The following is a 17,652-nucleotide window of genomic DNA, read 5'->3' on the forward strand; positions in this document are numbered from 1 at the left end:
GGGTAGGACATCCAGACAGCAGGAACTGGAGCTTAATTGACTTATAATTTCTTCTCGGGTTTTATAATTAAGTAGTCATTAAGTCATTTTTCCTGCATTTGTTTTGTTTTGGCATAGCATTGGTACTGGCTTTGGAGTGGATGTGCAGATTAATCCTCTGATCTTTTGAATTTTCTCTGAGAAGAAACTGGAGAACTTGTTGCAGGCGACATTAGATTGAAGTTCAGGTGGTAACGTCATAGGAGGGTTTGTGAGCCTGTCAACAGTAGCAAATAGAGCTCGAGCATTGTTAATGTTTTTGTTTATGACATCTGCAAAGAAAGCCTCCCTTGCATGTTTTAGTGTTGTGTGATAGTTACGTTGTCTTTCTTTATAGATGTCATAATAAACATGAAGTTGAGTTTTACGCCATTTCCATTCGGCCCATATGGCAGAGTTGACTTGCAGATTGAACTGCTTGTGCATTTCTCCATGGAGATTTCTTCCTACCAGACACAACCTTCACTTTAATGGGGNACGGTTGGTACAGCAATAACAGAACTTTAAGGTATTGTGGTGCTAAACCGTTCAGTGATTTATAAACTAACAACAGTATTTTAAAGTCTATTCTCTGAGCTACAGGGAGCCAATGTAGGGACTTTAAAACTGGTGTTATGTGCTCTATCTTCCTGGTTTTAGTGAGAACACCAGCAGCAGCGTTCTGGATCAGCTGCAGCTGGAGGATTGATTTGTGAAGACGCTGTTGCAGTAATCAATGCGGCTGAAGATAAACGCATGGATGAGTTTCTCTAGATCCTGCTGAGACATCAGTCCTCTAATCCTGGAAATGTTCTTCAGGTGATAGAAGGCCGACTTTGTGACTGTCTTTATGTGACTGAAGGTTCAGGTCAGAGTCCATCACTACTCCCAGGTTTCGGGCTGATCGCTGGTTTTCAGTTGTAATAACTGAAGCTGTGCATTGATTCTAGTTCGCTCCTCTTTGGGTCCAAAGATAATAACTTCAGTTTTATTTCTGTTCAGCTGGAGAAAGTTTTAGCACATCCACACATTTATCTGCTCTAAGCATCTGTTCAGTGATTGGATGGGTTCAGAGTCACCTGGTGACATCGTGATGTAGAGCTGTGTACCATCCGCGTAGTTATGATAGCAGATCTTATTTCCTGCTATAACCTGAGCCAGTGGGAGCATATAAATATTGAAAAGAAGGGGTCCTAGGATAGAACCTTGGGGTACCCCACATGTAACCTTTGACCTCTCTGATGAGAAGTTTCCGATTGAAACAAAGAAATCCCTGTTCTTTATGTGATATTCAAACCAGTTGAGCACTGGACCGGAGAGTCCAGTAATTGTTTAAAAATTGCTTTTTCAATAAATTTGCTGATGAATGGGAGGTTGGAGATCGGCCTGTAATTCTGCAGTAGTGATTTGTCCAGATTGTTCTTTTTTATTGGTGGTTTGATAACTGCTGTTTTCAAAGCCTGGGGGAAAACACCTGAAGACAACGATGAGTTTACTATTCGGATCAGATCATTAGCAACGACAGGCAGGACTTTCTTAAAGAAATGTGTGGGTAGGACATCCAGACAGCAGGAACTGGAGCTTAATTGACTTATAATTTCTTCTCGGGTTTTATAATTAAGTAGTCATTAAGTCATTTTTCCTGCATTTGTTTTGTTTTGGCATAGCATTGGTACTGGCTTTGGAGTGGATGTGCAGATTAATCCTCTGATCTTTTGAATTTTCTCTGAGAAGAAACTGGAGAACTTGTTGCAGGCATTATTGAAGTTCAGGTGGTAACGTCATAGGAGGGTTTGTGAGCCTGTCAACAGTAGCAAATAGAGCTCGAGCATTGTTAATGTTTTTGTTTATGACATCTGCAAAGAAAGCCTTCCTTGCATGTTTTAGTGTTGTGTGATAGTTACGTTGTCTTTCTTTATAGATGTCATAATAAACATGAAGTTGAGTTTTACGCCATTTCCATTCGGCCCATATGGCAGAGTTGACTTGCAGATTGAACTGCTTGTGCATTTCTCCATGGAGATTTCTTCCTACCAGACACAACCTTCACTTTAATGGGGGCAATGTAATCAATGATATCTGAAAGTTTGCACTGAAAATCATCTACCAACTTATCTACATCATGATAGCTTAAGGGCAAGGAAGAAGAGTGGATTTGATTAAATGTTTCTGCTGTGTTTTCTGTGAAAGTACGTTTTGTGATAGTAGCTTTTTGTACAAGTGGGTGAACGGATAAAGAACTTTCAAAGATAACAGCGAAGTGAACCGACAGGCGACATCAGTTACAGAGACATTGGAAATATTCACACCCTTACTGATAACCAGGTCCAGTGTGTGTCCATGAGTGCGTGTTGCTTGTTTGACATGGTGTGTTAAACCAAAACTCTATTACAGAGCTTTTTTTGCCCCTCGGTCTTGGGGATTGTCAACATGAATGTTGAAATCACCAACAATTATTAACTGTGCTACTGCTAGGGATTCAGTTGAAGTAACTACAATAGAGATGATTGAACTGCAGATGTGTGTAAAGAGTCTTTGCTGGAAGAAGGTAGAATGGAGGTGGATGTTATTTGTCAAAATAAAATACTGCACAAGCTGGAGTTAAAATGAGAACGTTGACAGACCAGTGAAGTTGCCACAAGCCACACAGGAGAGTGAGAAAAGCTGCTTTGTTTGTGAGCCTATCCTACCCCAGATAATCTGTCCCCACCCACATACCAAATGTGTTTACTTTTGACTTAAAGATGGATTTAAGATGATGACATAATTTGAATAATTTTAGTTTCAGTTGTCCCTGTTATCCAGTAGACCTGCACTCTAGAAAAAGAATCCACTGATATCCTGGATTCATTCAAACTAATTAATACTGCAGTTCAAAGTTTCCACGTTAAACATAAGCTGGATCCATGCAGAGTGATGACTTCTTACCTGTACTCTGTGCAGCCCTAACCAGCCCTTTTCGTAGGATATCTCTCACCCACGGCTTAATCTTCTCATGTCCCTCACCTCCCACCACTGATACCACCAGGTTGGGGGAGGGGAGGCCCCAATGGGCTGTCATCAGAGAGTAGATGATATGTGGAGGTGTGTCATATGATAGCCGCAGAAACTGAAAAAAACAGAATAGTTTTAATCCACTATTGGATGAAGTAAATCTCTCATGTAAAAAAATAATAATAGGGAAACAAACTTCAACCCAGGACTAATTATGAGAACGAGTTCTAGTAGTCTGTGATGGATTGGCGACCTGTCCAGGGTGACCCCGCCTCTCGCCCATTGACTGCTGGAGATAGGCACTGGCACCCTTTGCGACCCCACTAGAGATAAGCATGTATGATAATGGATGGATGGAGTTCTAACAGTTTGCTGCTCTAGAGTGCACAGATATGAATTAAACCTTGAAAAACATAATCAGTGAAGCAACTTTTGCTTCCCAACATTGTGGAAAGTTTAAAATAGTGAGTCATATGGCACAAACATCTGGGTAGGATTTTAGAAATTTTCTCTGTCTTGTTTATCATCACATAAAACATAATTTTTCATATAGGCGGATTGGTGGTTTGAAATGTATATTGTGTACAGAAAATTAATGCCGCTTGGCCATTATTTGATAGATCTGACAATATACACTAGACTGAGTCATTTAAAGTTAATCTAGAGACAGAAGAAGAGCTTTAATCTCTACCTGTGCTGATTGGTTAGAGTGGCTTTAGTCCACCCACTCTGTGTGTATGAATATTTGTGTGTATAGTGAGACAATGCTACACACATGGCTGTGTCTGCGTCCAGCTCCAGCAAACTCCAACTCTCCAAAAGCATCTGTGGGATATTCAGATGAGTGCTGCTGGCTGTCCCACTGGGTAACAATTGCTGCTCCAAAGTAGTCTCCTGTTGCCACGGAGTCATGCAATTCTCGCACCCCACCACACTGACAGAGTCCACCGTTACTGTCACAAAGAAAAAATATAAATCTGTTATTCTGTAGCTGATACAGCCTCCCATCATGGAGAGCTCAGATGTAATAATAAACCTTAGGTCAGGCATGATCTAAATATATTTATTTATGGTTAAACTGTCCACATACTGAACAGTATATGGACAGTGATGTGAAAAATATAAAATGATAAAAAATGATTTTTGGCATAAATAGAAGAAACTGATGTTTAATAAAGTAAATTAGGTAATTTATATTTAAAAGTTGTGATACGATGTACCAAAAGTCATTCCACGTCACGTGAAGTGTGACGTGGAATAGAAATAATGCAATGCCTCGGAACATTTATATAAGTAAACATCTAGTGTCTGTATATTTATGTTCATCATTCCTCCGTGAACCAACTGCAGCCTATTTCACTGCAGTTAGAGCTGAAGGTATTTCAACATGTACAGACTGAGGATTTTGCATTAATCTTTGCAAGATAGGTTAAAGTCAGTCAGACTGATCAAGGATGTCTGCAAGCAATTGTCACAGATTCTCAGTTGGATTCTTAAATTCAACACACTGATTTAAATGACAGCATTTACTCTTCTGCATGCCTTCATGTGTTTCAGAAGCCTACACATTGTTTCAGGTGTGCGACATCAGGGAAGCACTTAAAAGAAGGAAGAAAATTCATGTTTATTACATACCAAGCAGTGTGCTCTGAGGACCAGGAATACTAACCATTTTCATTCCATACATCAAGCACCAATGTTGTTGTTGTTAATGTTATTTTGTAAGCCAAATGTATAAAAATAAGGGGACACCTACTGTGAAAGATAACGCACAATTTGCTGATGAAAATGATAGCAATTTGGAAAGATTTGTCAAGTTTTGGAACTCATCCGTGGAGATTTTTTGACCTGTCAGAACACATGTGGATCTGGATTATAGAATTTACAAGCAAATTAGAAAATCTTTGCCATACCTATAGAGACTTTGAAATCAAGAAGAATAAAAGTGCTTTAAATAAAAATGCTTTTTTGATTAGCTTGCACAGTAAATACTGTGAAATACAAATTATTTGGTTGAGAAGATCAGATAAACCATAAAAGAATAAACTTTTACAGCTTACCTAATAATTAAATGATTAAATTAACTTTTGAGGGGTTTTTTTCACTTTTCTTTACAGAAGTGTTCTGACATGATTGCTATGAATGACACTCATTAAGAACTCTACACCAAAAACTCTGTAGTAAAACATAAATTAAAATAAAAACTAAAAGAAAATTACCTCAAAGTGTTTTCAACAAAAGTTGTGCACACTCTTTTGTTGATGATCTTGGGAATCCAGCTCTACGAACATAAAGACAATGATTATTGTAAAAGAAAGATTTCAATAGTACAGCTAATTGGTCTTTATTGTTGAGCTCAAAGTATAGAATAATAACACAGAACCCTGAGATACATTTTAAAAAGTAGAGCCATTTTAGAGAATGAAGTAAACCAAAAAGATATCCAAATTGGTGCAATGTCACAGTTAAGAATGCATTTCAATTGCTGGTTTTCTCAATTATCCTCACAGAAGACTGAAGTTGTTTTGAAATTGAAGTTGTTTTGTTCAATGGTACTGGAGTCAGACCAACATGTAGACAGGAGATTGGGATCCTTATTAAATGCATATTTAATGAATAACAGTTGTGAAGTGTGAGAGCAAGGAGGGCCTTCTCAGCTAGCCCTGGAAAATTGAAAAAAAAAAATACAAACAACTGTAAAATGTTTTAATCATATTTAATTTTATCTATATGAAGCCGGGGCAATTTGTCCCCGGAACAATGCCCATATGCGGAAGACGCTGTGACAGAGTGCAGCCAACTTGTTACAGAGGCAGGCAATCGGCACTCAGATTTGAAAGTCCGTTAAAAGTGCCAATTTTAAAGTGTCATATAAAAAATAAGCCAAAGCTGGCAGTTTTAATGGCCTTATAATGAAATTTTTGAAACAACTTTGCATTAAAATTGTAATTATTTACCGAATGACACTTCATGACAACAGCCTAGACATTCATAAACACTCCTTCATGTTAACAGTTTGTGTCATGCTTATGAGGCTGTAATGTCAGTCCTATGCACACCCTGTCAAATAAAGTGTTACCAATTTTGGATCTTATTGCTTATTGCTAGTTCTGTAGCAGTTTTTCCCAACACTGGTCCTCAAGGCAAACTGACCTACATGAGTGCATTCAGTAAAACCCTGTTAATCAGCCATCAATTAAAATCATGTGTGCTGAATTAGGGAAATGCCTAAAACTTGCAGGGCAGTGTGCCTGGTGGACCGGTGCTGAAAAACACTGGATTTGATGTTGGCATTTCAATCAACAGAGTTCAACCAGAAAACAACATTGATTCAATGACATATTTTCAACATTACTTATTTGGCTAGAATTGGATGATTGTTTCATGGTTGATCCACAAATCAGTCATCAATCTTAACCATGAATTCAACCTTTTGTGAGCATAATTCCACATTGAATTAACATCTTTTGCAAACAAGCCAACAGCCACAAGCCTCATGTAAATAGTGGGGGTGGACTGCTTCACTCCTTGTAGTAAGTTGTAGAAGTTTTTGTGTCAATATATCACACACAAACAGTCGGTAATAATTTTTATGGACAAGTAAGAAAATGTACAGAAAGGAATCACCACCCACTATCCTGAACAGAGCTTAATCTAAAACGTGATGAACCCTGCTCAGTAATAAAATGCTTTCACCCAGAGCTCCGATGTCTGATCAACAGATGTTGATCCTTCATTAGATTTCAACCTCAAAACATTGATTCAATGACACAGTTTCAACATTGGTTACTTGGCTACAAATGGATGATTGTTTGATGGTTGATCCTTCGTCAGTTGAGGTCCTCAACCAAGAATCAACCATTCTGACTATAATTTAATTATAATATTTAATATATATATAATATATATATAGTACGCAGAAATACCAAAACAGAACGTTCAGTCCATTACAGTTTTATGTTTTTTGAATTTTCAGGCTTGATGTTTATTTTGCGATCATTAAGAAGTGATCCCCTGAACACTCCTGGTGGATGATTAGCTCATTTAAACACCTGCTCTACTAATAATCTGTCCTAAATGCCTTATTTTTGTGCTAACTGAACCGAAACGAACTGTGCAGCACAGGTATGTTAAGTTTGTCAAAGTTAAGCTATAGCATAGTAACTTAATCCCCAATTTTTATTTTTTAATTAAAACTTTTTAATGATGTGTGAAATGTGATTCCCTTGGACCGTGTTATCTTGCAGTCATAGAGTTTACAAATAACAGCAAAACACTGCGTCCTTTTTTTAAATTCTTTGCTTGATTGTGTCATTTCCCCGACCACCAATATTCCGGGCTCAATGCAAAGCAACTGCGCATGTGGCGCACAGTACAGTAAGTCATGTGATGTCCAATCAACTACCTCACTGAGCGGACTTGCCATTTATTTTTTACAAATAAATTTTTAAAAGCAGTCGTCCACTGCCTGTTAATGCTTTGAACAGAGTGCACAGCTGCTGTCCGCAAATAGATGCAGGCATATAAAGGAAAAATGTGTAAATGTTGGTGTGGACATGTCCACACCAGTCCTCCCTGATTATTAATGTTAAGCAATTTAATTGTGCAAATTAGCGCTTCTGCATGCATAGCATTCTGTCATGATGTGCGGTTTGTGACTATGAGGAAGACGCAGAAAAACCCAGGTAAGATGAAGAGAAATGGTGGTTTTAAAGAAGACTGGAACAGCTCAAACAGTCCAAAGCGAGCAGGCAGCACAGTGAACCTGAAGCTAAACTAGTCACTGGTAACAAATTGACCTGACAACTAGTGAAGGACCTTCTGAATCCAGGCTTGTACCGAGTAAAAAGGGGGCGTGGCCGATGAAGCCCAGCTTCAAGGCCTGTGTCGTCTTGCTGAAAACCACGTGACTGGCAACAAACGAGGCCTCACATTGTATGGGTCACGTGACTGCTTCATTTTGCGTGCCGGTTTTCAAAATAAAAGCACGATGAACCATGCTGCTTCATGGGTTGTCTATTTGGTCGCAGATCAGAGGAGAATATTTGTCTTCAGTGGCCAAAATAAAATGAACATTGACCAACATATCTGATGTGTATTCATGATAGCACTCATCAAAATGTTTGTTACTGGTTTTCTCAATTGTAGATTATGTTGTTTTTTAATAACTATGTTTTTGTGATTTTATGATGTAAATCTCTTTGAACTGCATTGTTGTTGAAATGTGCTACACAAATAAACTTGATTGATTGTCTGAAATGGAGCCAGCAAGAGGAAAATCTCTGACATCTGGGAATACTTTGAGATGATCATGCACAATAAAATTCATCTTAAATAGAAATAATTAACCCTCCACCTCCCAATTTCTCACCTTCTGGAAAGTTCCACTATTATTTGTAGTCTGATTAGTAAAGATATATCAGTCTTGCTCAGCAGAAACAGATTTAATCCTATTGAAAGACTAAAATTCTGCATGTAGCCAAATATGAGGGATCAGAGCCAATTAGAAATCCAAGAAAAAGTGAACGCTCCAACAGGCACTGCACTCCCAAGACACTAAAACATCAAATGTCTTTATTGTCCGTCTATGACATAAAAGAAACCCAACACAACCACTGACGTTCAACATAAACCAGGATTAGATTGGCTACAAATAACTTTAATAATTAAAACATATGACAGTTAAATATGGTTTCATTGATTCTCCTGTTACTAAACATGAGTTTGATGAAAACTTTGTGACAATATTGCATTTAGTAGTTTTTGGAAGTATGATCCACCTGAGTGACAAGGCTGTTACAGTTTCACCAGCAGATGTCACTAGTGAGCAATAAATGAAGCATCAAGTAATGAACCTTTTTGCAAAGCAAAGGGTTGGAAAGCTTCATTGCTTCATGAGGCTTCATTTACCTATCTCTACTGACAATGTGACTGCAACCGAGAACTGAAGCCAACACAGGACAAAGTCGGTTCTACTGTGACGACTAGTGATGGGTCCAGCAACACCGACGCGTCAGCGCATGTATCAAGCCCATAAACCAACACTCGTGTCGGTGCGCTTATTGGTTTCAGCAAGTCACGTGACCAATACAGGAACTGTTTCGAAATGACGCTGGATGCCAAACTGTGTTTATAAGGAAGCGAATCTGTCAATCTGTCAAAAGCATTTTCCAATCAAATTCTTGATCTTTTACAGCGTCAACTATGGAGCAGCTTCAAACAAAATGTTTCCTCAGTGTGGGACCATTTTGATCTTATACTGGAAAATAAATTTGTTTTCGTTTTTGTCGTTTCATCCGGTTCTTGTCAGTTTCTACTTGATCTATCTGAACCCAAATTCAGCTGAAACTGACTCTTAGTTTACTTTCATATTATGTTCTGCACATTAAGTGTCGCATTTGTTTGACTAAACTGTCTTATTTAAATAAATCCACCTCTTCAATGCTGAGGCATTATGAGTCCAGGCATGAGAATGAAGTCCCAGATACACCTAGATAAACTCAGATATACAGCCATTCTACAAATTACTGTTACGTTTTATGAATTATTTCATATACAGTGATCCCTGGCTATAACGCGGTTCACTTTTCACTGATTTTTTTGTGCAGTTTTTTTTTCTCCCACAGTGTTCATCATCCTGATTGACCATATGATTGTTAAAAACAGTCTCCGCGCTACCTGAGTGCCAATAACGTTACGGTGTTTAATACAGATTGGCCACTCAGGAGATGGAAACTGAAACTTTCGATGTCTCCTGGAAAAAAAAAAAAACTGTGGCCAGAGGCAGCGCAAAACCCGACCGGAGGCTCGTTTGATGAGATCCATCGCTCTGCCATAGATCCAGCTGTGAATCTCGCAGGGCAGGTTGGAGGAAACGCTTTAATGACATGACTCCGGATCACATTAAGACCTGATTGATCCACAAGCACATCCGCTGACCTGAAAACAGTGTCAGGTTCTGGGCTTTTCTTTAAGAAAGGTCTCTCCCCTTCGGCTTCCCGTTGGGGAGTGGCCTGGAGTGGAGCTGCACGCCTGAAGCTAGTTGAATCATCAGTCGAGAGGATTTAAGGAGCCATCGGACCTCTCCTCTCCGCCGGATGATTATCCCTCCACGGATCTGGCCAACTTCCACCGGTGAATTTGCCTGCAGCTTTCAGAGCCTCACCTGCCTGCCCACTCCAGTCCACTGCTCGATCGCATCGTCCCCAATCAGAAGCCTTCCAAGAAGACGTAAGCTGAAACTCGGTTCCCCATCGCACTTTGCCCTCCTCTGGTCAGACCATTAACCTGTTCTCTCCGCTTCCACGCGTGACTCGGTCCTATACCCTCGGATCACCTGCAGAACCTTTAGATTGTTTCTTTTTTTAATAAAAATAGTAACTCACCAGTTGTTTCCGGGTCTGATTCTGCATGTGGGTCAGAAGTCTACCCTCAATTATCACAAACAGGTTTTATTCTTTGGTTTCAATGTAAAGTATTTATTTATGCTGTGTAATAACTGTAAAAATGAAGGTAACTATGTAGAGGAATATAATTATACTACTAGTTAAAAGTCATGTTGTTGGTTGATTCACATTAAGATATGTTTTGACTGAAAAGAAATGTACTGTGTCAATCTGACCTAGAAGTCAGAAAGGAACTCATTTCATGAGTAGAGCACCTTTAAATTCCTTTATAACTACTTCAAGGATTTCGTCTATCACGGGTTATTTTCGGAACGCAAACCCTAAGAAAAACAAGGGTTCGCTGTAAATGTAATATTTACTTTTTTTCTACAGCAGGATAAGTTTTGTCAAAAAAGCGTAACAGGCTAAATTTCAAAAATGTTGTAAAAACTTTTTTTTAAATAAAAATGTGTGGGGAAAAAAAAGTCCACAAGCATCCTCATTCCAAACACATTAATTTAATTTTCACTTTATGGTACATATTCACATTTTTTATTGACTGTATATCAAATGTATTTTTAATGTAACTGAAGATTTGACATAATACAACATATAATATTCAATAAAATACAAAGACTTAAATCTTATTGTATAGACTAGGTCATCAAATCACTACGTTGCCTGTAGGAATTTTTAATGTCCAGCAGGTGTCAGTATTGAGCGACACAGTATCGATACAGTATCAATACAGTGTTGCTATGAGTCGAAACGCCTCATGACGCCTCATTTACCCATCACTAGTGACGACTAATGACAAACTGCACAAAGGCAACATGATATACGACTTACGGCAGGGTAGACAAGGATCCGACAAGAGACAGAGACAACAGATGGCATTAAATACACAGGGGGTAATCACGGAACGAGAGACACCTGGGAACAATCAAGACAGGACGGCACAGAGACTCAAACAGAACCTAAAATAAACAGAAAACTCAAATCACTGCACATTTTGTGCATTTGTGAATTACAAGACTGTTTTAGCTCCATATTTTATACTCCAACTTTGTCTTTATTACATGTGACGTTATCCTCTCTTTTTTAATGTTTTATCATTGTGTGAATTGCTTTGATTGTGCTTTGATTGTTTCTCATTTTGCTGTTGCACTGGAGTTTCCACCGTTGTGAGATAGCAAAAAATGTTTCTATTCTATATGATATTTAATCATTTGTGCTATAATCAATTCTCTAATTAAACAGTTACTATGACATAAAAATGAACAATAAACTTGAAGAAAACAAGAGTAGCATTTTATCCAGGGCTGTATGTGTGTATAGGTCTAAAACTTACAACTGAACTAATTATGTTTTGTCTTTAATTTACGTGAGCATTCCAGTTATAATTGTTTATGTCTGAGTGGTAAAGAAAATGTGTGTATACATATAAAGTAACACGTCTGTTTTAAATAATTCCTTCTGTGTGTTGCATCCTAGAAGTATTCTATTTAAATTATTAATTTTTTTAAAGTTATGGATAAAACTCTCTTTTATTCATTTATTGAATATATTTATTTGCCTAGTTATCTTTGTTCAGCTGCAGAAGATTTACAGAATCTGAGCTGTGTGCTACATCACTTTTTGTTTTGTAGAGGAAGTAGTGTGTGGTGTCAGCTGTAATTTCGTAGTTCTGGGAGAAGAAACGTTGTAACGGTTTTTCTGTGTGTCAGTGCCTGGCTGCTTCTGACAGAACAATTCCAAATAAATACACAGCGTGGGGCAAATAAATTGATCAAAACTGAAGAACTCTGTTTATTAGTATGTTTGTGTTATTGACCTACACATTTGTGCTGTGAGCTACACTTGATTACTTTTCTCAGGGAACAGGAGAAGGAACACTTGGCTGACATGATGGTGATCGATGAGGAGAACCATCGATGATAACAACTACTCCTGGATGGATGGCCTTCAGGAAAAAGCAGCTATGAGCATTGAGATGGTAGAGCTCCAAAGAGAAGAATTGAGACAAACAAAAGAGTTTCCATTAACTTTAAATGAGTTGATTCTCGTGGGCCCTACATGTTTCTCACGTTTTATGGGGTTCAAATCGACCTGTTTGATAATTACAACTTATCAATGTTGACATTGTCTAGCAGAATGGTTTTACTCAGTTTCCAACATGTCAGGTTACATGGCAACTACATTAATATATCAATGAGCTACTCTAAGCTGTAGCTGGCAGCATGTTGTCTGTTTTAGCCTAATAAATTTCCATGCTAAGCAGCAAACATTTTTCATTAACTTCTAAGTTATGTGAAACTTATCCTGTCATGATTACTTGAAGCCATAGAATCAGACCAGTACCAGTCCCCATTTTCAGGTGAGAAAGACTCACCTGGTATAAATAAAATGTTTAGCTATTGTAATTACGCCTGAGAGAAATTAATTTACTCAAAGTATGTCATGAATATATGTGTATGTATTCCATCTTAAGTAGGGGTGAACCTCTTGGAGTTTTCTGTCCGATTGCCAATTACAGCAATCTCTTTAAAAAGCCTTACCTGCTGATTTAGATTTTGGCTGATGCCATTTTTTATTCTCTGATATGTCACTAAATATAGCAATAAAGTCACTCAGTTTGCAACAGTGGGGTCACTATTGTTAACTGCAAACATCCAGACATGACCTGATGGGCGGGTCTGTCAGTCAAACCTCTCACTGCACAGCAGAATACATTCTTTTAAAACCTTTGCTGAGATAGATAAGATCAGGTTCAGTTTCGACCGATCACCGGTTCCCCAAAGTTAAGAAAATTGGTGCAGATAAATTGGCTGGCCAATAAATGTATCCTATATTATACATGCATATAGGATATAATATAACGAGCACTGACAGATGCAATAAGTTTAGTGTGATTGATCTAATCATCTGACTGTTGATTGCAACCAACCACATTATTAGGAGAAATAGAGCGCCTCAAATTGTGGTTTGTTTCAGCCCTGGTCCCAGTCCATAAATCAAACACACCAATTCCATCAGCAACCACTGTCTTTTAAAAGAACACACAGGAGAGAAAAGGGTGGTTGGAGGGGGTGGCTCCAGCACACAGCACAGACAGTTCAGAAACATTTCAGAATGAGAAAAAGGACCCTATATTCATAAACAGATTAACTCGTGTTTTAAACTGTTTGTTGCTAACAGATCTATTGTGACTCAAAGTGCAGCCATTCTGAATGACGGCCTTATTGCAGCGTACCGGCAGAATCTTTTAGTGGTATGTAGTACTGGACCATACCGGCTTACTTTCACCCCTGAGTACTGAATACTACTAAATGGATAAAAAGCAGGCAATCAACATGAAAAAAAGAAAAGGGAATAATTTTATTGCTATTGCAGAGGACCTTAGATATTAGAAGCAATGAATGAGAAAAATGTTCAGAATGAGAAATTTTACAACTAATTCAAATAAAGCCAAGACTGGTTTCATGTGAGGCAATATATAATGTTTTTTCAGGCTTTTTTGGTATACATGCATTTCTGGCCTGCAAAACATTTTTCTTAACATGCTATGATGGTTGTCTTTTATTACTGCTTCATAGCTTCACTTTGTTTAAACATGATTAAAAGTTTACTGTGACTGAAAACTGGTTCTACCGGTTTACTGCTGCATGCCCCATCCAGTGGATTGCATTCAGGTAGTTAGTTCAGTTTTCACAGAACTGAGTGTTCTGTGAAAGTAGGTTCGTGGAACTTTACAAAAGGTATCGATGATGCTGAAGAAAAACCTTTCATAAGCACAACAATTGGACCAGTTTGTCCTGTATTTAGTTTGCAAAGCCTGCAGTATCACACAACAATCAGACATGTTTCATTCACTCAGTCATCATCTCACATAAAAACCTTTAACCTAACAGATATGTTTCAGTTCCTGGCACCACCTGCTGCTAACCTGCAAACAGATTTTTATTAGGTCCAAGCAGCAAAAGCGCTATGAAGGCCTTTTGTAATGTAAATGTTTATTATTTTTAGCAAAAATAAATTGACTGTTTGTAGTCCTAAACCTGTTCTGAAAATAGTAATTGGACTACTAATTACTATTTACATGCATCAGTTGTGTGTGAAATTGACATGTTTTAAGGTGTTCACTCAAGTCACGCCATCTGTATTCCCCCTACTTTATTGTAGAAGCATGACATTTTTAACACTTGTACAATTCCCCAACCTACAGAAAACTCTCTTGCACCAATGTTCTACACCTAATAGGAAGTTTTTCTCCTTGGACTCTGGAGGCCAAGATTTTGAACTTGGCCTCCAGTACTGGCACTTTTTCGGATGTGGGTATTTAGGCCGCGATGTGGCGAAGTCAAACATCACATCATTGCCAAATGTCCTGTTCCAACAAATGAAAGTATTCATTGAAAGGTATGAATACTTTTCCAAGCTTACACTTACATCTCCGCTTTTACCTGCAGCAGCAAAATCCCTCCTGTACAAAGGCTAAGTTCTTCTAAGTCACATGACTATGTTTGTACATAGTCATGTGACTATGTACAAACATAGTCACATGACTCTATGTGACTATGTTTAATTTACGTGAGCATTCCAGTTATAATTGTTTATGTAAAAAAATGTGTGTATACATATAAAGTATACACACAATGCATGTCACAATGTGAGAATATGTTGAAATTCAATTATTTTAATGTTATCCAGTTGAATCCTTACTTTGCCTGCTATGAGAAACTAAAATTTGAAAATGGTGAAAATCCTTTAACATACATTTTTGGAGGTATCTTTCTTTTCATTTTCAACATTCCATGTTGAAAATGTTCAACATTTAATGCTCCTATAGGACATAAATGCTAGATTTAATCCAACTCCCATTGAAAGGAGAAGAAATATGATTATGTCAAATTTGCTATAAAGTCAGAGCAGAAGTTATAGCCTCACCTGTGCTCCATGTGCCACCATAAGCTCAGGAGCTTTTACTGGATGCTTAAAGGTATTCAGTTCACCAACTCTCACACCAGAAAACACAAGCAGTAGCACAGTGTGATAATTCATTCAGCATGAAAACTTACTGTCATGTGCTTTTTTTTATACATCATTGTATATCAACCAAAGCTAATACACAGCTCTATGCAAGGCTATTTTCATGCGAAAGTGACATTTCAGAAAAAGGAATCTACTGTATGCATGAGCAAAAATGGTGTCTGAAGAATCATTATTTGGTTTGTGATGTAAGACCCACTCAACAAAAATACTAAGATTGCATTCTAATTTTAGAAAAAGAGTGAAAATAGTCTTGTTTAAACTTTGTAGAGATCAACTTCCACAGCATTGAGTACAGAGGTCACGTTATTAAAGTCAGAGACCATGCTGGAACAGCCTGGCTAAGAATGCATAATAATGCAAAATGCAAAAAGAGACAGTAACTGTGAGTGTGAAAGCAGTCTCCTTCAGCCATGGGCTGACGGCTACATTGTCATTGTCATTTGGAGCAGACCAACAATTTTAACTATATCACAAACTTGCCATTAATGAAAAACGAAAAACAAGGCTGCCTGATAAGCCATCAGTGCCTTCATAGAAAATAAACGCAGTAGTGATTCCAAAAACCAAATAACATTTGATTACAGATATATTAACAACTTTATTGTTATTTTGATGTTCATAGACAAAACTAAAATAAAAGAAAGGAAAAAAGACTAAACAGTACTCATGAACATCCTTTACTGCTGTCTCTTCTCGACAGATTAGTGTACCAACAGGCAGCCCTCCGGAGCCAGCTGCCTGAGTGAGACACATTTCTTACCTAAGTTAGTTTTGAAAGCAGCAGTGTTTCATATCTGCTCTGCCCCTGTAAACACACTGGTGTATGCACCAACAATTCTAAAGAGCTGACAGATTAATGGGAAATGTGTTTCTTGTGGATTCTACACATTCATGTTCCTACCAAAAACAAGTAGTCACCCAGTGTTTTAGAACAACAGTAGACTTTAATTCCTTTCAGGGACTCTAAAGCAACAAAAATATTTTACAGATCAATGCCCTTTGCTACGTTTATACATTGAACTTCTTTAACAAGCTTACCAACTACTTTGCAATATGTGTGAGGGAAAAAAACTTGTGTGAGTTAACTTAAGTCACTCTAACTTCTTTCACCCCAGAAACATTTTTTCTACCCCAGCTGTGTCCCTCTTCAGCCTGTCTGCAGCTGACTCAGAAGGAATGCGATGTTGTTTCCCCCAGACAGGCACAGGATGGGTGTTAAATGTTGCCCCATTTGCTCCTACCTGATCCTTTTCTTTCTTGCTCCCAGCCTTTCCTCCGCCTCCCTCCCTGTCTTTCTCCAGCTGAGCCACCATGCTGTGCTGCGTTGGAATATCATCTGATCGTAAAGCTCTGGCTCGGCTCTGTTTGTCCAGCAGCTCCTCCCACAGCTTCCATCCGGTTCTGCCCACACAGACACCACAGCCCTTGCCTCAGGAGAAAAACAGTGACAGAGGAAGCGTGAAAACTCTGGGTAAAACATACTGCTAAACATTCTGTACAAAAACTAGTCATTATATTTTCAGACATGGTTAACCAGCTGAACATTAACAAAACTGAAGTTATTATTTTTGGACCTAAAGAAGAACGATCTCTAGAGTCAACACATAGCTTCAGCTATTACAATTAGAAACTAGCGATCAGGCTAAAATCTGACCTGAACCTTCAGAGCCACATAAAGACAGTTACAAAAGCAGCCTTCTGTCACCTAAAGAACATTTCCAGGATTAGAGGGCTGATGTACCAGCAAGAACTAGAGAAACTCATCCATGCATTTATCTTCAGTTGCATTACTGCAGAGGTCTACTTAACAAATCAATGGTCCAGTTGCAGCTGATCCAGAACATTGCTGCTTGCATTCTCATTAAAACCATGAAGATAGAGCCCATCACCAAGTTCTGAAGTCCTCCCACTAGTTCCCTGTGACTCAGATAATAGACTTTAAAATACTGTTGTTAGTTTATTAGTCAATGAAAAGCTTAGCACCACAATACATTAAAGATGTGCTGCAGTGGTATCAACCTTCTAGACCTCTTTGGTCTTTTGGTTTTGGTTCTACCCCTCATCCTCAGATCCAGAACTAAACATGGTTTAATTGGGCAACCTTAAAAGCTACCAGTGGGTTAGTACTTAGATTTTACCGTTTGATGTGGAGCATAGCACTAAATTAATATTGCCTACATTTCCAAGTTTCACTGAGTTAATG

At 38.2% G+C, this 17,652-nt stretch overlaps 1 protein-coding gene across 1 annotated transcript; it reads right to left on the reverse strand.

Moving 5' to 3' along the window:
- Positions 1–1,980: 1,980 nt before the first annotated feature.
- On the reverse strand, positions 1,981–16,854 carry LOC103156811 (transient receptor potential cation channel subfamily M member 4-like). The gene is made up of 4 exons (XM_007578990.2): positions 16,691–16,854; positions 5,232–5,293; positions 3,788–3,965; positions 1,981–3,127 (listed from the first exon to the last, which is right to left on the reverse strand). Exons 1-4 carry the CDS (start codon positions 16,760–16,762, stop codon positions 2,906–2,908), a joined length of 534 nt encoding a protein of 177 aa, XP_007579052.1. The 5' UTR covers positions 16,763–16,854; the 3' UTR covers positions 1,981–2,905.
- Between the last annotated feature and the right edge of the window lie 798 nt (positions 16,855–17,652).

Source organism: Poecilia formosa, unplaced genomic scaffold, assembly GCF_000485575.1.
Source record: "Poecilia formosa unplaced genomic scaffold, Poecilia_formosa-5.1.2 Scaffold503, whole genome shotgun sequence".
In the NCBI taxonomy this organism is placed as follows: Eukaryota; Metazoa; Chordata; class Actinopteri; order Cyprinodontiformes; family Poeciliidae; genus Poecilia; species Poecilia formosa.